Below are 22,016 nucleotides of genomic sequence, written 5' to 3' on the forward strand. Positions count from 1 at the left end.
AGAGAGAGAGATCTTCCTTCTGTTGGTTCACTCCCTAAAATGGCCGCCATGGCCAGAGCTGTGCCGATACAAAGCCAGGAGCCAGGAGCTTCTTCCAGGTCTCCCACAAGGGTGCAGGGGCCCAAGAACTTGGGCCATCTTCTACTGCTTTCCTAGGCCATAAGCAGAGAGCTAGATTGGAAGAGGAGCAGTTGGGACACAAACCAGTGCACATATGGTGTCACAGGTGGAGTGGCCAAGCCACTATGCCACAGTGCTGGCCTCGACAAAAAAAATAATAATAATTAGGCCGGCGCCGTGGCTCAACAGGCTAATCCTCCGCCTTGCGGCGCCGGCACACCGGGTTCTAGTCCCGGTCGGGGCACCGATCCTGTCCCGGTTGCCTCTCTTCCAGGCCAGCTCTCTGCTGTGGCCAGGGAGTGCAGTGGAGGACGGCCCAAGTGCTTGGGCTCTGCACCCCATGGGAGACCAGGAGAAGCACCTGGCTCCTGCCATCAGAACAGCGCGGTGCGCCGGCCGCAACGCGCTACCGCGGCGGCCATTGGAGGGTGAACCAACGGCAAAAGGAAGACCTTTCTCTCTGTCTCTCTCTCACTGTCCACTCTGCCTGTCAAAAATTAAAAAAAAAAAAAAAGAAAGAAAAAAAATAATAATAATTAAAGATTAATTCATTTATTTGAAAGGCAGAGCTACAGAAAGGCAAAGTCAGAGAGAGGGAGAGAGAGAGGCCTTCTATCTGCTGGTTCACTTCCCAACAGCCTCAACAGCTTGAACTGAGCTGATCTGAAGCCAGGAGCCAGGAGTTTCTTCTGGGTCCCCCATGCAGGTGCAGGGACCCAAGGTCTTGGGCCATCTTCTACTGCTTTCCCAGGCCATAGCAGAGAGCTGAATCAGAAGTAGAGTAGCCGGGATTTGAACTGGTGCCCTTATGGTGCCAGCACTGCAGGTGGTGGTTTTTACCTGCTATTCCACAGTGCTGGCCCTGAAAAAATTTTTTTAAAGATTTATTTATTGAGCCTGGTGCTATGGCACAATAGGTTAATCCTCCACCTGTGGTGTCAGCATCCCATATGGGCACTGGTTCTAGTCCCAACTGGTCTTCCAATCTGGCTCTCTGCTATGGCCTGAGAAAGCAGAAGATGGCTCAAGTGCTTGGGCTCCTGCACCCATGTGGGAGATCTGGAAGAAGCTCCTGGTTCCGGGCTCCAGATCAGCCCAGCTCTGGCCATTGTGGCAGAGTGTAGTGAACTCTGGGGAGTGAACCAGTGAATGGAAGATTGATCTCCCTCTCTCACCCCAGCCTGTTAAAAAAAGATTTATTTATTAATATGAAAGGCAGAGCAACAGAGAGAGGGAGAAACAGGGAGAGAAAGAGATCTTTTATCTGCTGGTTTACTCCCCAAATGGCTGCAACAGCCAGGTCTGAGCGAAGCTGCAAGCAGGAGCCAGGAACTCCATCCTGATGTCCCACGTGGGTGTCAGGAGCCCAAGCACTTAGACCATCTTCCACTGCCTTCCCAGGTGCATGAGCAAGAAGCTAGATCAGAAGCAGTGCAGCCAGGACTCAAAATGGTGCTCCAATATGGGATGCCAGCCTTGCAAGAGACAGTTTAATCATCTGCACCATAACACTGGTCCCAAGACAGATTTTTAAAAAGAAGTAGAATCTCAAAGTGGGAAAAGAACTGAGTAGCTCCTGTTCCTCCCAGTGCTGAGGTCATCTGTAAAATCCCAGGAGGGGTGGGACTCCACCACCTCTACCCTGGTCACCAGCCTCTGACCCAGTGCATTTTTTAAAAAATGATTTATTTTATTTATGTGAAAGACAGAGTTTCAGAGAGAGGTAGAGACATGGAGAGAGAGGTATTCCAACCACTGGTTCACTCCCCAGATGGTTGCAATGGCCAAGAGCTGAGCTGATCTGAAGCCAGCAGCCAAGAGTGTCTTCTGGTTCTCTCACATGGGTGCAGGAGACCAAGGGCTTGGGCCATCTTCCGGTGCCTTCTGAGGCACATTAGCAGGGAGCTGGATTGGAAGAGGAGCAGCCGGGACTAAAACCAGCACCCATATGGGATGCCGGTGCCGCAGGCCAGGGCTTTAACCCACTGCACCACTGCATCTTCAGTGGCTCCGTTCAAGTCCAGAGCAGCCTCCGGGAACCATGGGATGAGCTCCCTCAGGTCACTCCTCGGAGCCCTCCAGGTTTCCTCCATTGCAGCCATCAGCTGCACTGGGCCATGAGCAGTGCTGACCGGGAGTTCTCCCTCCGGCCTGTGAGATGCTTCCGGACAGCGCTGGGTCTGATCATCTCAGTAAGTCTGGCGGGGCCTTGGAACCAGGCAAGCTCCTTCCCTTCTCTTTCTCTCCGTCTCTTGTTGTGCTCCCCTTCTCTTTTTCCTTTTTTGAAGAGCTCTTATATGCATGAATTTTGAAAATTTTTGCACCCAAATGAATTTATTTTAAAATTCCATTTTCCACTAACTTATTTAAAAAGATGCATTTATTTATTTATTTATTTGAAAGGCAGAGTTACAGAGAATTCTGGAGAGACAGACAGAGATCATCCACTGGTTCACTCCCCAAATGGCTGCATCGACTGGGGCTGGGCCAGTCCAAAGCCAAGAACCAGGAGCTTCCTCAGGGTCTCCCACGTGGGTACAGAGGCCCAAGCACTTGGGCCATCTTCTACTGCTTTCCCACGCCATAACAGAGAGCTGGATCAGAAGTGGAACAGCTGGGACTTCAACCAGTGACCATATGGGCTGGTGGCATGCAGGTGGTATCTTTACCAGCTAAGCCACAATGCTGACCCCATCAAATTAGTTTATTTTAAAGTTCAATTTCCCACTTTTTGACATACCCTCTTGTGCGCACATACGTGTGTGTGTGTGTGTGTGAGAGAGAGAGAGAGAGAGAACGGTCTGACCTCGAGAGAGAGAGAGAGAGAGAGAGAGAGAGAGAGAGAGAGAGAACGGTCTGACCCCGGGAGGGTGGGATCACAGCTCTGGGTCTCACCCACACGGCCATGAAGCTTCTTCCCAAGCCCTGATGCTTAGCTTCTTAGAGTGTTCTGGGGTGCTCAGCAGCCCCATGTCTCCCTGATAGCTCTCCCAGGGCCACCCAGCTGGCTGCATTGCAACCCTGCCCCACCCCCATCTGTGGTCTCCACCCCTCTGCCTGTTGGCAGCACTCTGGATTTCCCACAGAGCCTGGGACAGAGGACAGGACCTGACTCAGGGCGGGGTCCCCAGCCCATCCAGCCCCTCCCTGATGAATCACCTTATCTCCCCTCCCAGCCAACAGGTCCCCTTGCCCCTGGTTTTATGGTCCAGGAGAGGGAACCACAACCACGCAGCCCATAAATCACCTGCCCCACCCTGCTTTCTCCTCCTCCAGCTCTGTCTCGCCCTCCCTTGCAGGTCCTGCCCTCCAGTCCCTCTCTCACCTCAAAGCTGACAGAGCAGAGAACAGCATGGAGTCTGGAGCTAGACTGCCAGATTCCCCAAACTGGCTTCACCACGGTCACCAGGTCATCAAGCTTTGTGACCTTGGGCAAGTCACTTAACCTCTGTGCTTAATTTCCCCATGAGGAAGTGGGGATGATATTACCTAAGCATAGAGAAGGATAAAGTACTAGAATGGCACACAGTACTTATGAAAGGGCTACTGTAACCATTAGCAAGTCTTCTCTCCTTTTTTAAAAAGGATTTATTTAGAGGCTGGTGCTGTGGCGCAGCGGGTTAATGTCCTGGCCTGAAGCGCCAACAACTCATATGGGCACTGATTCGAGACCCAGCTGCTCCTCTTCTGATCCAGCTCTCTGCTATGGCCTGGGAAAGCAGTAGAAGATGTCCCAAGTGCTTGGGCCCCTGAACCCTTGTGGGAGACCCGGAAGAAGCTCCTGGCTTCTGATCGGTGCAGCTCTGGCCGTTACGGCCAATTGGGGAGTGAACCTGTGGATGGAAGACCTCTCTCTCTCTGCCTCTCCTTCTCTGTGTAACTGACTTTCAAATAAATAAATAAATCTTTGTGAGAGAGAGAGAGAGAGAGAGAAATCTTCCATCTGCTGGTTCACTCCCCAAATGGTTGCAATAGCCAGAGCCAGGCCAGACTGAAGCCAGGAGCCAAGAACTTCATCCAGATCTCCCACGTGGGTACAGAGGCCCAAGTACTTGGCCCGTTTTCCACTGCTTCCCAGGCACATTAGCAGGGAGCTGGATGGGAGATGGAGCAGCTAGGACTGGAACTGGGACCCATATGGGATGCTGGCACTACATGCAGTGGCTTTACCCTCTATACCACAGTGCTGCTCCCTAAATTTTTTTAAAAGATTTATTTTATTTATTTGAAAGGCAGAGTTACAGAGAGAGAGAGAATCTTCCATCCTCTGGTTTACTATCCAAATGGCCACAATGGCTGAGGTTGTGCCAGGCCAAAGTCGGGAGCCACGAGCTTCATACGTGTCTCCCATGTGGGTGCAGAGGCCTAAGGATTTGAGCCATCTTGTACTGTTTTGCCAGGCACATTAGCAAGGAATTGGATCAGATGTGGAGCAGCTAGGACTGGACCCAGGCCCATATGGAATGCTGGCGTGGCAGGTGGCAGCTTATCCTGTGGAGCCTGAATGTGTCTTTTTTTTTTTTTTTTTTTGACAGGCAGAGTTAGAGAGAGAGAGAGAGAGAGAAAGGTCTTCCTTCCGTTGGTTCACCCCCCAAATGGCCGCTATGGCCAGTGTGCTGCGCCGAACCGAAGCCAGGAGCCAGGTGCTTCCTCCTGGTCTCCCATGTGGGTGCAGGGCCCAAGCATTTGGGCCATCCTCCACCGCCCTCCCAGGCCACAGCAGAGAGCTGGACTGGAAGAGGAGCAACCGAGACAGAATCCGGCACCCTAACTAGGACTAGAACCCGGGGTGCCGGTGCCACAGGCGGAGGATTAACCTAGTGAGCCCTGGCGCTGGCCTGAATATGTCTTTTAAAATGCTCCGTTGCCTCAGCCTCATTTTCCCAAGAGATCTGCCCTAGCCTCATCCCTATTGTCTCCATCTAGAAAACTGTTGCCTTGAGCATGACACTGAAGGCCCTGCTGGCCAGTCCCTCCTCCCCCTGCTTCCTGGCCGCTACTGTCTTTCTCCAGGCCTCAGGCTGCTCTGGTCTCCCTTGAGGGCCGTGAGAGGCGTGGTTGGAGAAACAGGACCCTGTGGGTCTGATGAGTGACTGGGTGGGCTTTCTTCAACAGCACATGGAGCGAGATGAAACAGAGGTAAGGGAGGCTGCAGTCCCAAGCAGGCTGTGACGGGCAGGTGCTGGGGAGATGCCCAGCAGGAGTTGGGTACCCAGTATTTATTGACTTTGCTGGCTACTCTTCCGTTTACTTCCTTCACGGCACTCCACAACCTCCAATTACCCTGTTTGTGTCCCTGACTATTGCCCGTTTCCATCATGTAGAATGTGGACTAAATGAGGGGGCAACCCTGTCCAGTCTTATTTGGGAAAGTGCCCAGCACTTGGCTGGTGCCCTCGATAATCCCTGAGGGCTGAGTGACTTTAGCAACTGATTGGATGGTACAGGGTGAGGACAGAATTGAGAGGAGCTGTGGTCATTGCACGAACACTCCAGAGGAGTTCAGACCCCATCTCTGTCTCTGGCCCTGGGAAAGGTGGGCACCAAGCAGGGTCTGACTCCAGACGGCCCCAGGACCAGCTGTGCAACTGTCTCTTGCTGCAGGTTAAACTGCCGCCTGTAACATCAGAATCACATATGGGTGCCGGTTGGAATCCCACTTGCTCCATTTCCGATTCAGCTTCCTGCTAGTGCACCTGGAGAGGCAGCTGAGGATGGCCCAAGTACTTGGGCCCCTGCCACCCGTGTTGGAGACCAGGATGGAGTTCCTGCTCCCAACTTTAACCTGGCCTAGCTCTAGCTGCAGTGGCCATTTAGGGAGGGAACCAGATCTCTGTCTCCCCTCTACTTTTCAAGCTCTGCTCCAGAGTGAGCCATTCCTGTCCCTTTCTACAGGGGGCAGCACTGGCCTGGCCCGGCTGGTCTGGCCCAGGCATGGGACCTCTAGGTACTGAATGCTTTAAGGGTAATGTGGGTGACACGCCCTGACACGCCCAGACAAAAGCTAGAGCCTCCCCATCCGTGGTCCCAGAGTGAGCCACCTATCACAGGTGGGGAACGCCCTGCCGGCCGGTGGTTAAGGCTCGGGAAGTAATTTGATCTGGCCCTGCCAAGGCAATCAGCAGGTGCGACTCTAAATTCAATAAATCTATAGCAGGCTAATTTTAAAGAGATTTATTTATTTATTTGGAAGTCAGAGTTAGAGAGAGAGAGGGAGAGACAGGGAGATCTTCCTCCTGCTGGTTCACTCCCCAGATGAGCAGAGTGAAGCCAGGAGCTTCTTCCGGGTCTCCCTCGTGGATGGCAGGGGCCCAAACACTTGGGCCATCTTCTCATTGCTTTTCCCAGGCCATTAGCAGAGGGCTGGATCAGAAGTGGAGCAGCTGGGACTCGAACCGGTGCCAATATCCGGTGCCCACATGGAAAGCTTTATGGGCTTTACCCACCAGGACACAACGCAGGCCCCAATAGCAGGATACTTTTTAAGGTGACCATTTTGTAAAGACGTTATACGTATCCAAATGGCCCTGGAAGAAATAAGGCTCTCCATCCCCGCTGGAGACTCCACCCATGCCTGCCCCTCACTGCAACTTCAGTGCCCACCCCGAAGGATAAGAAAGGAAGGGGGACCCTTTAGCGGGAGCGCCACGGCCAGGGAGGGGTGTACGGGGAGACAGGCCTCAGCCCGAGCGCCCCACTCGCACCTGCCTGGTGACAGGCAGTGTAGCGCCTGCTTTACAGGGCGGGCGGGAGGCGGGGCCTCGAAGCGCTTCGAGTAGGAGGAGGAGCTTCTAGGTGACGCAAGGCCAGCAAGGGGCGTGGCTTCTCGGTGACTCGCGGCCAGGAAGGGGCGGGGCTGTCGATGACGAGACGCCGGGGTGGGGACAGGCGTTCATTGATAAAAACGCCGGGCTCCCTCAGGCGCGAGCGCAGCGTAGCAAATCCAGGCAGCGCCACGCGCGGCCGGGGCCGGGCGGAACGGAGAGCAAGCCGGGGCCGCGCTGCGCCGCGCCGTCCGCATGGAGCCCGCCGCCGGCTTCCTGTCCCCGCGCCCTTTCCCGCGTGCGGCCGCCCCGCCCGCGCCCCCGGCCGGACCCGGGCCGCCTCAGAGTGCCGCGCCCAGACCCGAGCCCGAGATGCTGGCCGGGCGGCCGGCGCCGGACCCCGGGCGCCTCATCACCGACCCGGGCAGCGGCCGCACCTACTTCAAAGGCCGCTTGTTGGGCAAGGTGGGTCGGGGGGTCTCCGCGAGGTGATGTGGGTGGGGTGGAGGGGGCTCCGCCGATCTCTTTTCCGGCGTCGGGCGGGGTAGGGGCGCGTGACCCGCCGCGGGGACGCCTGCGGGCCAGATCCGCCTTCCCTGGAGCGCCCGGCCTGATGGCCTCTCCTCATAGGGGGGCTTCGCCCGCTGCTACGAGGCCACGGACACAGAGACCGGCAGCGCCTACGCGGTCAAAGTCATCCCGCAGAGTCGCGTCGCCAAGCCGCATCAGCGCGAGAAGGTGGGTCCGGGCCCAGCGGCCGAGGGGTGGGGTCGGTGGCGTGGGAACCTCGGGAGGATGACCGCCTCGCGCCCCCATCGCAGATCCTGAACGAGATTGAGCTGCACCGAGACCTGCAGCACCGCCATATCGTGCGCTTCTCGCACCACTTTGAGGATGCTGACAACATATACATTTTTCTGGAGCTTTGCAGTCGAAAGGTGAGGAATGGTGATTCTGGCGGGGATGGGGTAGGGGGACGACGGGGTGGGGGGGCGGTCTTAAGACTCAAAGCTGGGGGCGGGCGGAGGTGGGGTGGGGTGGGCTAAGACAGTGGCTCTCTGCAGTCCCTGGCCCACATCTGGAAGGCGAGACACACCCTGTTGGAGCCGGAGGTTCGCTACTACCTGCGGCAGATTCTTTCCGGCCTCAAGTACTTGCACCAGCGAGGCATCTTGCACCGGGACCTCAAGCTGGGTGAGGCTCCTGGGCCCCAGGGATGGGGGGTTGGGGAGGAAGCAAGGGAAGGCTCTGACACACCTCTCTGTCCTCGTCCAGGAAATTTCTTCATCACCGAGAACATGGAACTCAAGGTGGGGGATTTTGGGCTGGCAGCTCGGTTGGAACCGCCAGAGCAGAGGAAGAAGTAAGTGTTTGACGGGAGGGGTGGCCACAGTCTGTGTGTGACACAGATCATGTGTGTGGCAGACTGTGGGTATGGACGTGGGAGGCAGTGTGACAGCCGGGTGTGTGCTGGTGGTAAATGAGGAAGGGGTAATGGGTTGTTTGTGTGCGAAGGTGGAGGTGGCAGCCTGGGTCGCTGTGACTGGTGAGGTGCATGACAAACACAGAGGGGTTGGTGGCCCTGAGTCTGAGGTGCCAGGACTCTCAGAGGTGTGTGGCTGACCCTGGGTGTGGATGGGGGAAGGTGACAGTGTAGACCTGTATGTGTGAGACAGAGAGTGTGGGGACAGTGGGACGTGATGTCCTGTGGCCATTGTGACTGGGCGTGCATGACACACGTAGCATGTGGGGCAGATGAGTGCTTACGGGTGATGTGACAGCTGGTGTTGGTGTGTGTGGCGCAGACCTTAGGAGGGTGTCTGACAGACGGGAGTGGGGGAGGGGGAAGGGAGCAGTGGCAGGCCCTCTGTGGAGGTGGGGGCTGAGTTGGGGTCAGGGCCTCTGCCTGTCCCGTAGCGCAGCTGAGCAGCTGGGCCAAGAGAGTAGGCGGGGACTCAGCTGCCATCCCCAGCATCCATTGTCCCAGGACAAGCAGGAGTTCTCTGGCCTTTGGTGACAGGCAGCTGCTTTGTCTGGACTCACAGCGGGGGCAGGGAGGGCGGCTGCCGGGCTGGGGCTGAGCCTCCCCCCCTCCCGCCCTACCTTCTTCCAGGACCATCTGTGGCACCCCCAACTATGTGGCTCCAGAAGTACTGCTGAGACAGGGTCATGGCCCTGAGGCAGATGTGTGGTCCCTGGGCTGTGTCATGTGAGTGCCAGGGAGAGACGGGGGTGGGCACAGGGGTGCGGTGTGCCCTCCCCCTTACCCTTTGCCCGGCCCCACAGGTACACTCTGCTGTGTGGGAGCCCCCCCTTTGAGACGGCTGACCTGAAGGAGACGTACCGCTGTATCAAGCAGGTTCACTACACGCTGCCCGCCAGCCTCTCACTGCCTGCCCGGCAGCTCCTGGCCGCCATCCTCCGGGCCTCGCCCCGAGACCGCCCCTCTATCGACCAGATCTTGCGCCATGACTTCTTTACCAAGGTCTGTGGGTTCCCTAGACACCTAAGCCCACATTCCCAGAGATAAACAGGGGCGGGGGAGGACAGGGCCCTGCGGCCTCTTTTCTCTGTTCATGGCGGCGCTCCTCTTCCCAGGGCTACACCCCTGACCGGCTCCCTGTCAGCAGTTGCGTGACAGTCCCAGACCTGACACCCCCCAATCCGGCTAGGAGTCTCTTTGCCAAAGTCACCAAGAGCCTCTTTGGCAGGAAGAAGAATAAGAGTGAGTCTGAGCTGTCCGTAGGTTGAGGGTACAGAGTGGCTTGTCACACAGGCCACGGGCATGAGGGAGCAGGCGTGGCACCCCGCGGGGAGCAGGGGCACTGGGCAGAAGTCTGAGGAGCTGCCTTCTTCCCCAGACAAGAACCATCCTGAGGAGCGGGATGAAGTCTCCTGTTTGGTGAGCGGCCTTGTGCGCACATCCATTGGCCACCAGGATGCCAGGCCCGAGGTGAGCAACTCACATGGCTGCTGTTCCCCTGACTCACCCCCACCCCAGCAGCCCACGGAAGCCTGGAATAAAAGAGGCTGGGGAAGCAGCTCGCCTCGTGGTGGCCTAATTGGCTGGGTTTCATTAGCCAGGCAGAGCTAACCTGGGGTGCCCTGGGAGCCAGGGCGGGGTTGGGCCATGGGCTCCCAAGGATTTGGATTTGGGGACTAGCTCGTTCCCTTCACCTGTGTAACCCTCCAGGCTCCAGCAGCTTCTGGCCCACCTCCCGTCAGCCTGGTAGAGACAGCAGGTGAAGACAGCTCCCCCCGTGGGACGCCGGCGAGCAGCGGAGATGGTGAGGGCTGGGGCTGAGACCAAGCCCAGAGGGAAGGGACGGGCGGGGAGACATGGCCTGCATGGCCTGCATCCGTGGGGGTGGGGTGGGGGTGGTGGCTAATGCCGAAATCCTACTGCTTGTTCCTTTCAGGGTTTGAAGAAGGTCTGACCGTGGCCACGGTGGTGGAGTCGGCCCTCTGTGCCCTGAGAAATTGTGTGGCTTTCATGCCCCCAGGTAAGGCTGGGTCTGGTACCCGTGGACTGTAGCTGGAGTTATTTGGCTGGAAAGTCAGAAGCAGGTCCTAACGCCCTGCTCTCTGACAGCGGAACAGAACCCGGCCCCTCTGGCCCAGCCGGAGCCTCTTGTGTGGGTCAGCAAGTGGGTTGACTACTCCAACAAGTTTGGCTTTGGGTATCAGCTGTCCAGCCGCCGCGTAGCCGTGCTCTTCAACGATGGCACTCACATGGCCTTGTCAGCCAACAGAAAGTAAGTGCTGTCGGGGGTACCTCGTGTGCAGGCTGCTGTCCCCGGCAGGGCGGCACTCCTTACCCTTGGTGGGGACTCCCGGCTCCTGACCTCTGCCTCTGCACTTCCAGGACTGTGCACTACAACCCCACGAGCACAAAGCACTTCTCCTTCTCAGTGGGTGCCGTGCCCCGGGCCCTGCAGCCTCAGCTGGGCGTCCTGCGGTATTTCACCTCGTACATGGAGCAGCACCTCATGAAGGTGTGTAGCCTCGGGGACCGTGCCGAGGAGGGACCCTCCTCATCCCTGCTGGTTCCCCTCTGGGGCGGGGGTGGCGGGGACAGGCTCGAGGCTAGGGAGCATCAGTGGGGAAGGGGCCCGACTCACGTCAGCCCTGTGACCTGCCCACCCCCGCTCTCAGGGTGGAGATCTGCCCAGCGTGGAAGAGGTGGAGGTGCCTGCCCCGCCCTTGCTGTTGCAGTGGGTCAAGACGGATCAGGCCCTGCTCATGCTGTTTAGTGATGGCACTGTCCAGGTAACAGCCTGACCTGCACTTGGGCAAGACCTGAGGGGTGGAAACTGGGCCCGGGGCTTAGGCGCTGATCGGTGTCCCCCTGCTGTGCACAGGTGAACTTCTACGGGGACCACACCAAGCTGATCCTCAGTGGCTGGGAGCCTCTGCTTGTAACCTTTGTGGCCCGGAATCGCAGTGCTTGTACTTACCTCGCTTCCCACCTCCGGCAGCTGGGCTGCTCGCCCGACCTGCGGCAGCGACTCCGCTACGCTCTGCGGCTGCTCAGGGACCGCAGCCCAGCCTAGGCCCTAACTTGCAGAGCAGGCCGTGAGCCAAACTGTCCAGCCTGAGGCCTGTGCCTGTATGGCCCTGGCCCTTGCCTTTGTGGCCCTTCCTGTCCCTTTGGTGCCTCACTGGGGGGGGGGGGGGCTCTAGGCTGAATCCCCCAGGGAATCAGGGACCAGCTTTACTGGAGCTGGGGTGGTCTGTCCTTGATGACTCCCGCCTCTCTCCAAAAGCCTGAGCCATAGCCCCCGGCTAGGGGGTGTTATTTATGGACCACTTTTATTTATTAACATTTATTTATTGGGATGTGAGCCCCAGGGGGGCCCCTCCTGGGCCAATAAATCGTTTTTGCAGAACTTGGAGGCCTGTTCACTCACAGTAGAGCCCGTGGACGGTGGCCACGGCAAAGAGCGAGGCATTGGTGAAAGCGGCGGAGGCCAGGCCGTCGCGGGCCACGTCCCAGAGTGCGCGGCTGACCACGTGCACACCCTGGCCGGCACGTGGCCCCAGCACCACGCTGCACACAAGCTTGTAGCGCGGCGGGCAGAGTTCGCGCAGGCGCACGCGCACCTGGTCGCAGAGCTCCTTCGTCAGCCGCCCGGCCTCGGCGCCGGAGTAGCAGGTGTTTTGCAGCCTGGCCGCCAGCGCCGCCTCCAGGGCCCGCTGTGCATGCGCAACCTCCCAGTGCTCCCCGGGCACCGGCTCCCTGCGATGCGAGGGTGCCATGCGCCGGGCAGGTGCCAGAGGCAACCCAGAGAAGCCAACCCGTGAGCCGAGAGGGGGCAGTGGGCCCAGGGATGGTCGTCGGCCTCCAGGACCTGTGCCTGGCCCAGCCAGCGAGCTGCGGCGTGAGAAGGAGGTGGCTAGGCCCAGCACAGAGCCACGGCGGGAAGCTGGGCCGACACCTGTGGGTCGGTCCTCGTCGATGCTGGGCAGGCGGCCCCGGGGCCTCACTGCCGCCGGTTTCGGCCCGGGGTCTTTGGCAATCTCCTCCTCCTGGCACCTGGTGGGCAGAGGCCTGCCAGCCATGGGTCTGTGGGCTGGAGGACCCACACTTAGGGTGGCCGGCGCTGGCCATCTTTCCCCACCACCCCGTCTTTACCCGTGATGTCAAGGGTTTCAGTCCCCCTAACCCTCCTCACCTGTGTTTTTGGAACCAGTGGATCAAGCAGTGCCGGGCCGTGCAGCTTCCTAGGTGTTAGAGCGTTAAGGGCTGTTAGGGACATAAGCCAGGGGAGGGATGCTGCTCAGACTGGACCTGGAGCCACACTGTCCCTTGGACTCTATGGAGGTCAGCAGGTGAGCCCAAAGTACCCTTCCTTCTCTGCTTCCCACCTAGTGGGAGAAGGGGAAGTGTAGCCACCATCTGACTCGGCTTGGTCAGTGCGAGTGGTGCCCTGACCCCTCCGCAGGAGGAATGGACAGACCCAATTCTTTGAAGCCCACAGATCCTTCTAGCTCCAGGGGTATTGAGTGCAGTCATCTTTTACCCCTACCTGCTCTCAGATGGCTGGCGCAACCATCTCCCAAACTCCCTGTGGAGGCTGGGGGCAGGTGACTCAGGAAGCTCCTTCCACCTGCTGCCTCGAGCGCCACCTCCCCAGATCTGTTCCGGGATGGTCGGCTTTTTCTCCCGAAACTCCCTCAGGCACCTGAGTCACCCACAGCCCTTGGCCTCCAAGCTATCTTCTGGCTGCACAGCCGCCTGGCTGGCCTGACCAGCAGGTGGGAGGAAAAGGGCTTGTGTTGTGGAGTTGCCACACGTTGCTGGGGCAAGCGCTCCTCCCGCCCACTGCCCCTCCCTCCTGTCCTGCGCTGGTACAACCTGAGAGCGTTGTTACTCCGGGCCCTTGTTGTTACTCCCGGCCCTTGCTGAGCGTGGCGGGGCACTGAGCCAGTGGGGAAGAAGGGAGCCGCACCACGACGGGGACCCTTGAGGGGCCCGGCCAGAAAGGGGACCTCCTGCTGCAGGGCTGAGCAGCTGTCCGTTTCTCCCGTGGAATGGCTGAAAGATGTGAGCGAGTCGCAGAAGCCTGGCTGATGGGGAGCCCTAGAGGCTGCGGGGGTGGCCGCTCAGGAATCCATGATCCAGGCCCACAGGAAAGGAAGGCGTGCGTCATGGCTGTATCTTCTCCCCATCAGCCTCAAGGAGGACAAACATTTCCGCTCCAGGCGCAGAGCTAGGGTGGGGCTTGGATGACTTCCTCACTTCTGCGCTGTGGGGGGGGGGGGAGGGGAGGCCATTGGCTCAGCTGGTTGGAGCCAGGCCTGACGCAGTCCTGACTCCATGGTGAACCCGAGTCTGGTCTCCTGACCCTTGATGACCCAAGTGTCCTGGGACTGGTCCCCAGCTGGCCACACCTCTCATGTGCTCCCGTGCTAGATTACTGCCTCCCCCTTGCCAGCCAGCAGTGCATCGCAGGGATGCCGGAGGCGCTGACACCTCCTCACCTGACCCCTCTGGAGGAACAGGATGGCCCCTCCCCCAAAAAGCCAAATCTGCATCCTGAGAGCCGGCTGTGGGATGAGGACTTTCCCTTGGAGGGGAGGGGGGTTTCCCAGGCTGAGCTGGCCGGATCCTGACCCGGTGTGCCTGTGGGGAAGGAAGGGCTGGGAGGGCGGGCAGTTTCAACTCGGCAAGGCTGTAAGGCGGGCTAGTTTTCCCTGGGCTTGTGGGGAGGTGGGCGGGGCCTCTTCCTGGGCCTAGCTCTGGTTTCCATGGAAACCACGGGCTTCCCAACTTGTGGCTGCCTGGGCAGGTTCCCAGCCTAGGCCTCATCGGCTGCTAGTCTCCTCCCCAGACCGCAGACTGCTCTATCCTCGGCCTCTCCGGGTCCCTCTTTGTGTCTGCCCCTCTCGCTGAGCCTCTGGCCTCCTCCACGGGCCTCTGATGCCTTCTTCAGGAACCTGGGCCTCTTGCCCTCTGTCCCTAAACTCTAGCCTCCTAGCAAACAGGCCTCCCAAGCTTCTCCCCCTCCCACTCGGGCCTTTCTCGGTTCGTCAGCCGCTCTAGGGCCTGGCAGACCTCCTCGGCCACGCCAGCTGCTTCCTGCCCTGTCCCCCCAATGGAGACCCCAGGACTCGTGCACGGGGAGGCTGCGCCCTTCTCCACAGCGCTCCGAAGCCTCATCAACAACCCCCAATACAGGTGAGGGGCGGTCTGGGGGCTTTCCCAAGAGGGCTCTGAGGAGGCCCTGGGTGAAGAAGAGGCAGGGAATGTGCACTTGGCCCTCCCCCTTGGTGAGCTCAGTCTGTGAGGAGCTCAGGTGACTGCTGGCTCAGTCACTGTGCCCTGGGGGCAGTGTGGGCTCAGGCCAAGGCCTTCTCTCTGGATCTCAGCTTCTGGCCGAGGGGAAAAGAGCTCTCAGCTCCCTGAGAGATGGAGTGTGACTCAGTTCACACGTGCGCCACCCCCCACTCCATCAACTACAGCCTGGTATGGGGGAGGGGGGCTTCCCTCCTAGGAGAGGCAGAGAGCAGATGACTGTGTTCTGGGAACCGGGGGCTGCACACGAGAAACAAAGCTTGAGCGATTGACCAGAGTCCCAGACAGGAAGTAGTTCAAGAGTGCTGACTGCTCATGGCGCGTCCCAGACGCTCCATGTGCTGAGAGCCTGGGGGGGTGTGGGGGGCAGGGCTACTCAGGAGAGCTAGAACGCAGCTCTCTGCTGCCACTGTCTCCAGTCCAGACGCTTCCCCAAGGGTTGGTGACTGCCAAAGCTGCTTCTTTGGGGGTCCCGGTCTGGTCTGAGTGGTGGGAACGCCGGTTCTTGGAGCTGGAAGTAGGAGGCGTCATTGCCTAACCCTGCCCCCGACCTCATTCAGAGGCCCGGAGGCTGGGGCAGGAAGTGATCACGAAGATGGAAAATGTGGTCTGGCCTCATGATAGTGCATCACTGCCGTATCTGTCTGCAGTCGGGCACACTCGGCGCCCACACCCACTCTTTTGCCTGGAGGAAGACTGAAAAAAAGCTGAGTTTGCAGCCAGCAGAGGAGCGCCAAGGGGAGCTTTGCTTCCCCTGAAACTGCGACTGGGGAGGAGGGGGGTAGGGGATTATCTTGGTCGCATCAGCCCTGGTACACCTTCAGGGATCAAGAGCAGCTGCCTCCTGAGACCCGAGGCGTGGGAGTCCCGTCCCACTTCATGGGTGAGAAAGCAGTGATGCAAAGACCGGAAGTCACTTGCCTGGGCTACCACAGGTTGGACTGGGTCTAGAACTTCTGCTGGGGTTTCTGCATCTCCTGCTGGAAGCACTAAGCCCCATGGCCTCTGTTACAGATAAGGAAACCAAGGCCCAGGGTAGACAACAAAGGCAAAGGCCAAGTTGCTCTCTGGCCTCTGGCCTCCCTTCCCCCACACCTCTGCCTCTCTCTCCCACAGTGATGTCTGCTTTGTGGTAGGTCAAGAGCAGCAGGAGGTATTTGCCCACCGCTGCTTGCTGGCCTGCAGATGCAACTTCTTCCAGCGACTTCTGGGAGCAGAAGCGAGTTCTGGGGTGCCTAGTCCCGTGGTGCTGAGCACGGTGCCCGCTGAGGCCTTCCTGGCTGTGCTGGAGTTCCTGTATACCAACAGTGTCAAGTTGCAGCGTCACTCCGTGAGCCCACTGAGCAGGGGCCCGGGTGGGAGAGGCAGCAGTTTGCCTGTCGCGTTGTGGGGTGAGGGCCACGGGGAACTTCCTTCTGCTCCCCCAACCATGCACTCTGCAGGTGCTGGAGGTGCTGACCGCGGCTGTGGAGTATGGGCTAGAGGAACTGCGAGAGGTAGGTTTTTGTGCCAGGCCCCGGTCTCGTTTCCCTTGCCCGTCACAGGCTCAGTTCACACACACTGTGGTCTGGAGAGGAATGTGTGCCCACCCAGAGAGAAGAGTGGCTATCTCGCAGTGGGAACAGGGCATGGGTCTGCACCTGTTTCCAAAAGGATCTGTGCATGTCCTGTGTGTGCTGGGGGCACATGGAGGGTATTTACGGCTGGTGCTATAGGTCCAAGGGTAAGTCAGCTCTGACCCCTGTTCTCCAGAGAGGAGGTAGATGCACAAAAACACAGAAGCGTGACAGATGAAGCTAAGTGCTAGGGGTGTGAGAAGAGGGCACCAGGCCCCATTCGGTGCAGCGGAGTCGCTGAAGGTCTCAGGTAAGGGAGTGAGGATTTGGGGTGAGGGGCTAGAAGAGATGGGAGGCGCTAGGCGGTGAGTGACGCGGTCACGAGATGCTGTGGCCGGCAGGGGGCAGCAGGGAGGCCCGAGAGGAGGGTGGCTCTGAGAGGGCAGGTGGAACCGACATGACCGAGTACCTTGCTGAATGTGAGGAGGGGAGATAGACACTGGGAATGAAATTCAAGTTTCTGGGAAACAGACATGACTTTGAGTCAGGAAGGGAGTAAACAGGAGACAGCGTCCCGAGAAAGGGAGAGTGGAATTTTTTATGCCTCTTCGCTGGTGTGATTAGTGGCAAATGTGGTGGAAGGGGGGCTGCTGCCGTGTGCCAAGTCTCAGGTCCTGGCTCTTTCCTGCCGCCTTCTACCTGGAGGGCGGCACGGGCCAGGGCTGCTCCAGCCTGGGGGGCTCATTCTCCAGAGCCTGCTCACGCTCCTGGGATGGAACTGGGGTCTTGGAGCAGGGACACCTCCACAGAACCCACTTTCCTTTCTGCTCCCAGCTGTGCCTGGAGTTTGTGATGAAGGTGCTGGATGTGGAGTTGGTTTGTGAGGCCTTGCAGGTGGGTGTTGCTGGACAGACCAGGCTTTCAGTATGTGGAGCTGGGCCCCCAGGTGCCAGGAGCCTGGAACTCTCCGTGTTTGGCCTGGAAAAACCTGGGTAACGGGAGGAGGGAGGCAGGGGTGTTCTGAGGATGTTTTTGCAATCAGTTCTGCACCTGGATCTGTGGAATCCTGTGTACACCAGCGTGGTCAGGGGCCAGGAGTTGAAGGGGTAGGAGGTCTTTGCTGGTCTTCTATTCAGGGCTGGCTGTGGTTCACAGCTGAGGGGGAGAAGGACACGCATGGTGTCCAGTAGCATCCACTAGCATATGCACATGTGAATGGGGGTGGGGCGAGGCTTCCCTGGGTCCAGTTTCCTGGGGTGCCCTGGGCCCAGTCTTACAGTGGTGGTCTCCAGGGTGGAGGGCTGGGCTGTATGGCCTCTGCAGTCTCCAGTCTGCCCTCCCTCATTCTCCCAGGTGGCTGTAACCTTTGGCCTGGGACCACTGCAGGAGCGTTGCATAGCCTTCATAGAGGCCCACAGCCAGGTACAGCTTCCCATCCTCTTCCTCCTAACCCCACACACCCGGTTCTGCTCCCGCTTGACCCATGCACTCCGCAGGAAGTGCTCCGGACTCGAGGCTTCCTGGAGCTGTCAGCTTCAGCGTTGCTGCCCTTGCTGCGCAGCGACAAGCTCTGCGTGGACGAGGCCGAGCTGGTTCGGGCTGCCCGGAGCTGGGCGCGCGTGGGTGCAGTGAGTGGGGCCGGCCTAGGGGAGCGCAAGCGCTCAGGAACTCGGCCAGCGGGCGGCGGGGCAGGTGCTCCCGCGCAGCTCGGGCTCAGGGCCGGCGTTCGTCCGCAGGCGGTGCTGGAGCGGCCGGTGGCTGAGGTGGCGGCTCCGGTGGTGCGAGAGCTGAGACTGGCCTTGCTGGCCCCGGCGGAGCTGAGCGCCTTAGAAGAGCAGAACCGGCGGGAGCCTCTCATTCCGGTGCGGAGGCCGGGACCCTGGCATAGATCTACTCAGCAGCGTGGGGACAAGGTGCGGGGCGGGGGCGCAGTCCGGTCCACGGTCTTGGGGTAGACAGCTCCGCGGTGACCGGCATTCCCCTGCAGGTGGAGCAGATCGTAGAGGCGTGGAAGTGCCACGCTCTGCGGAGAGGAGACACAGCCCGGGGCGCTCCGTGCCGCCGCCGGAGAGGCACCCTTCCTCGGGAGCATCACCGCTTTCTGGAGCTGCCCTTCAAGTGACCCAGGGCTAGGACTTGTGAGGACTCTTGGGTCTGCGCGACTCGGTCTGCCAAACTACAGCTCCCGACATGCTCGGCGCTCGGAGCGCTTCCGTTCCCAGCACGCCCCGCGAGCGGCGTGCCGGAAGGGCCGTTCTCTGCGCGCTCTTTGCTTGGGGACGGACGAGGGCGGGACGGTGAGGGGCGATGCCCGGAAGTCGGATCTCCTTCGCGCCACTCCCTCGCCCTATGCCCCATCCCTGGGCACCTTGGTGCGCCCGGCTGCTCTGACGACACTCACGTCCCTGTTCAGCGCGGCCTCCTCCCCCCCTGAATACCCCATGGGCTCAGTGCAAAGTCGAGCGCCCCATCTTTCCTCTCTGTCCCCGTCGTGTTTCTGATGTCCGTGGACGCCCCTGCCGGAAACCTGGATCCCATCCTTGCCTAAGCTCACACACCTGCCTCGGGTCATTCCCACCTTTTAAGCGACCTTTCCAGTTGGTTCAGTTCTCTGGCTGCCCTTCCGCCCACGTCTCAGTCTCTGTCCTCACTCCAGCGCCGCCTCACTCCGTTTCCCACGCTGCAGCCAGAACTGTGCTATCCCGTCAACTCTGCTTCCTTGATTAAGTCCCTCCGCATCGCCGTGGCTCTCCAGACCAGAATACAAACCTAGTTCACCTTCAGGGCACTCAAAACTACCAGCGGTTACTAAATACTAGCAACCCCTCTCACCCCTTACCTTTACAGAAATTCGTTTATCCTGGAGGTACTTACTGCTAATCCTCTGGCCCCGATTTACTCTCTTGGTCGTTGAAAGCTGCTCTCTCATTCGTCATACATCTTGTCTTCCAGAGAACCTAACTCTCTCTGGGGAAAAACCCCTGGGGCCTGGAGTCGTGCCTCATTCATTTTTTGCTTGTCAGTCTCTATTGCATAATTGGTGCTCTGAAAATGTCAAGTGAATGACTTTATTTCCTTACTTAAATGCCACTTTATTCCATTAAAAAGTTTTAAAGGAGTTGTAAAACAAGATACCATCAATCTAAAAGGGGCAGTAGCCTATTTAGGAGAAAATAAAGTTAGATTTCTGACTCGGGGGGCTTATAAAAAATTTATTGCACACAGATTAAAAATGGTTATTTAGTATTCTCTCTCCACATTGAAAATGTGGTCATTTAGTGGTACCACTTCAAGGCAGCATTGTTTGGATAATGAAAACTGAATATAGACTGTATGTCTGTAATAAAGGACTGGCTGAAGTGTGGTGTGTTCCTACAAAACATAAAAAGATGGAGCTGGAGTTGTGGCGTAGCAGGAAGCCTCCATTTGTGACAAAGGCATCCCATTTCAGAGTGCTGATTTGAGCCCCAGCCGGTCCACTTCCTATCGTTTCCTGTTGACATGCCTGGGAAGACAGCAAATGATGGCCAAAGTAATTGGACCCCTGCTACTCATGTGGAGACCAAGATGGAGTTCCTGGCTTCAGTCTGTCCCAGCCTTCGACCATCTCAACCATTTGGGGAGTAAACTAATGGATGGAAGATCTCTTTCTGTCTCTCCCTGTCACTCTGCCTTTCAAATAAATAAGCCATACACACACATATAATTTCCATGATTTTGGGGGAAAAAGTACAGTGTAGGCCAAGTATAGCTGATTCCTTTTGTTAAAAGCAAATGTTAGGGGGCCAATGCTGTGTGTCGTGGGTAAAAGTGCCATCATCCATATGGGCACTGGTTCGAGTCCTGGCTGTTCCTCTTCTCTGCTATGGCCTGGGAAAGCAGTGGAAGATGGCTCACGTTCTTGGGCCCCTGCACCCGCATGGGAGACCTGGAAGAAACTCCTGTCTCTTGGCTTTGGATAGGCCCAGCTCTGGCTGTTGCAGCCATTTGGGGAGTGAACCAGCGGGTGGAAGATCTGCTCGCTCTCGCTCTCTCTCTCTCTCTCTGCCTCTGACTATAACTCTGCCTTTTAAGTAAATAAATCTTTTAAAAAAAAAAAAAAAGGTGTAGGCGGCAGGGGGGGGGGGGGGGAGAAGAAAAGTTCTTGCCAGCCTTCTGGAGCCAGGATGCTTGGAGCTCCACTACTTAAAATTGCTTTTTGAACTGAGTGAAGCCACTTAACCTATACCTCACTTCCCTTGTTTATAAAATGGAGATAATAGAACCTGTTAAGTAGGGTTGTCAGGAAAATGAAACTAGTTTTTTTAAAGCACATAGACCTTTAATGGGACAGATTAAATACTGTATATATGTTTAGAAAGTAAGTACCAAGTGTTCATGGGCAAGGCATTGATTGGTGGTGTAGTAGGTAAAAGCTACATCCCATAAGGGTACAGGTTCGAGTCCTGGCTGCTTCATTTCTGATCCAGTTCCCTGCTAATAGCCTGGGGAAAGCAGGGGAAGATGCCCAAATGCTTGGGCTCAGATGGAGTTCCTGGCTCCTGGCTTTGGCCTGGCCCAGCTCCAGCCGTTGCAGCCATCTGGGGAGTGAACCAGTGGATGGAAGACCTCTCTCTATAACTCTTCCAAATAAATAAACTTAAAAAAAAAAAAAAAAAAAAAGCTAAGTAGTCTCACAGAGCTTACATCCTAGGGGGAAAGAAATAACAGGAAAAGAGTAAAGAAATAGTAAAGTAACACCTTGACAGTAGGGACTCCATTTTGGAGAACCTGAGATTCCATTCTGGGAAGGTACCCCCCACCCCACCCCACCGTGAGACTCTGGTCTGAAACTATGATCTAAAACAGTCGGACAATAGTAGTCCACTACATCACACTTGGCAGAGCATAGAAACCCCCTAGCTCAAGCTTGGAAGTGGATAGGCTGCACCTGGGTTAATGATAAAAATGTAATTTGTCTATGTCCTACATATGATTAAAACCAATATTTGGATTAATGTCAAGATTATAATTGAAATTGTTAAGATTGTAACATATTGTCAAGATTATAATTGATACTAGTTTCACATGGGTTTTAGGTGAGCTTAACCCCAGTAACCATGTATTCCCCCTGATCCTAGCAACCATGTATTCCCCTCCCGATTTTGCAGTTTTTGCCTTTATAAACACTGTTACTTTGGTCTTCGGGGTCGAGAGTTCTTTAGGGCATGAGCCCACTCTACTGCCGGCAATAAAGGACCATCAAATTTTATCAACGTGTGGTACTCCTTTGTTTGCACTCACTCAGGTACAATAACAGATGCATTATTTCAGAGTAGTTGTGTTATGGAAAAAATAAAGCAGATTAAAAATCACATAGTGGGAATGGGACTGTTTCATGCAGGGTAGTGTAGACTTCTAATGAGATAACATTAGGATCTGAGAAGGGATGTGGGTATCCTGGTGAAAGACATTGCAGCATTTTGTGCAGGAGAGTGCTGTATGTCACTGGACTTTTTTTTTTTTTTTTTTTTTGACAGGCAGAGTTAGACAGTGAGAGAGAGAGAGACAGAGAGAAAGGTCTTCCTTCCGTTGGTTCACCCCCCAAATGGCCGCTACGGCCGGCACTGCACCGATGCAAAGCCAGGAGCCAGGTGCTTCTCCTGGTCTCCCATGCGGGTGCAGGGCCCAAGCACGTGGGCGGTCCTCCACTGCCTTCCCGGGCCACAGCAGAGAGCTGGACTAGAAGAGGAGCAATCAGGACAGAATCCAGCGCCCCAACCAGGACTAGAACCCGAA

General features: G+C 57.3%; 3 protein-coding genes across 10 annotated transcripts; 2 read left to right on the forward strand and 1 right to left on the reverse strand.

Moving 5' to 3' along the window:
• The first annotated feature begins 7,139 nt into the window (after positions 1-7,139).
• On the forward strand, positions 7,140-11,768 carry PLK3 (polo like kinase 3). The gene is made up of 15 exons (XM_062191159.1): positions 7,140-7,349; positions 7,515-7,622; positions 7,706-7,822; positions 7,949-8,078; positions 8,160-8,247; positions 8,998-9,093; positions 9,171-9,369; positions 9,483-9,609; positions 9,746-9,837; positions 10,078-10,171; positions 10,304-10,387; positions 10,477-10,639; positions 10,750-10,879; positions 11,040-11,153; positions 11,246-11,768. The coding sequence occupies exons 1-15, from the start codon at positions 7,140-7,142 to the stop codon at positions 11,435-11,437; spliced, it is 1,944 nt and encodes a 647-aa protein (XP_062047143.1). The 3' UTR covers positions 11,438-11,768.
• Positions 11,694-13,779, reverse strand: DYNLT4 (dynein light chain Tctex-type 4). Of its 3 annotated transcripts, none has more exons than XM_062191160.1 (3): positions 13,243-13,779; positions 12,560-12,608; positions 11,694-12,457 (listed from the first exon to the last, which is right to left on the reverse strand). In XM_062191160.1, exon 3 carries the CDS (start codon positions 12,444-12,446, stop codon positions 11,787-11,789), a length of 660 nt encoding a protein of 219 aa, XP_062047144.1. In that variant the 5' UTR covers positions 12,447-12,457; positions 12,560-12,608; positions 13,243-13,779; the 3' UTR covers positions 11,694-11,786. The 3 variants fall into 3 exon arrangements, with proteins under 3 accessions (XP_062047144.1, XP_062047145.1, XP_062047146.1); XM_062191161.1 differs by having other exon boundaries at positions 12,560-12,630; XM_062191162.1 differs by lacking the exon at positions 13,243-13,779 and adding an exon at positions 12,914-13,233 and having other exon boundaries at positions 12,560-12,630.
• Positions 13,780-14,063: 284 nt separating this feature from the next.
• Positions 14,064-21,498, forward strand: BTBD19 (BTB domain containing 19). 6 transcript variants are annotated; one of them, XM_062191164.1, is made up of 8 exons: positions 14,064-14,565; positions 15,799-16,012; positions 16,125-16,178; positions 17,073-17,132; positions 17,592-17,660; positions 17,735-17,866; positions 17,975-18,151; positions 18,226-21,498. In XM_062191164.1, exons 1-8 carry the CDS (start codon positions 14,483-14,485, stop codon positions 18,358-18,360), a joined length of 924 nt encoding a protein of 307 aa, XP_062047148.1. In that variant the 5' UTR covers positions 14,064-14,482; the 3' UTR covers positions 18,361-21,498. The 6 variants fall into 6 exon arrangements, with proteins under 6 accessions (XP_062047148.1, XP_062047149.1, XP_062047153.1 ...); XM_062191165.1 differs by having other exon boundaries at positions 17,975-18,100; XM_062191169.1 differs by lacking the exon at positions 16,125-16,178 and adding an exon at positions 16,196-16,293 and having other exon boundaries at positions 17,066-17,132; positions 17,975-18,100.
• The last annotated feature ends 518 nt before the right edge of the window (positions 21,499-22,016 follow it).

This window comes from Lepus europaeus, chromosome 5, assembly GCF_033115175.1.
Source record: "Lepus europaeus isolate LE1 chromosome 5, mLepTim1.pri, whole genome shotgun sequence".
NCBI classification, from domain to species: Eukaryota; Metazoa; Chordata; class Mammalia; order Lagomorpha; family Leporidae; genus Lepus; species Lepus europaeus.

Excerpts from the sequence above, each read along its gene's own strand:
- PLK3 (XM_062191159.1), top strand. The coding sequence starts at position 7,140 with ATGGAGCCCGCCGCCGGCTTCCTGTCCCCGCGCCCTTTCCCGCGTGCG. Across the intron at positions 8,079-8,159 it reads GCACCGGGACCTCAAGCTGG|GAAATTTCTTCATCACCGAG; the intron begins GTGAGGCTCCTG and ends GTCCTCGTCCAG. Across the intron at positions 9,370-9,482 it reads GCCATGACTTCTTTACCAAG|GGCTACACCCCTGACCGGCT; the intron begins GTCTGTGGGTTC and ends TCCTCTTCCCAG.
- DYNLT4 (XM_062191160.1), bottom strand. The coding sequence starts at position 12,446 with ATGGCTGGCAGGCCTCTGCCCACCAGGTGCCAGGAGGAGGAGATTGCC.
- BTBD19 (XM_062191164.1), top strand. The coding sequence starts at position 14,483 with ATGGAGACCCCAGGACTCGTGCACGGGGAGGCTGCGCCCTTCTCCACA. Across the intron at positions 16,179-17,072 it reads GGCTAGAGGAACTGCGAGAG|CTGTGCCTGGAGTTTGTGAT; the intron begins GTAGGTTTTTGT and ends TTCTGCTCCCAG. Across the intron at positions 17,867-17,974 it reads GCTGGGCGCGCGTGGGTGCA|GCGGTGCTGGAGCGGCCGGT; the intron begins GTGAGTGGGGCC and ends GTTCGTCCGCAG.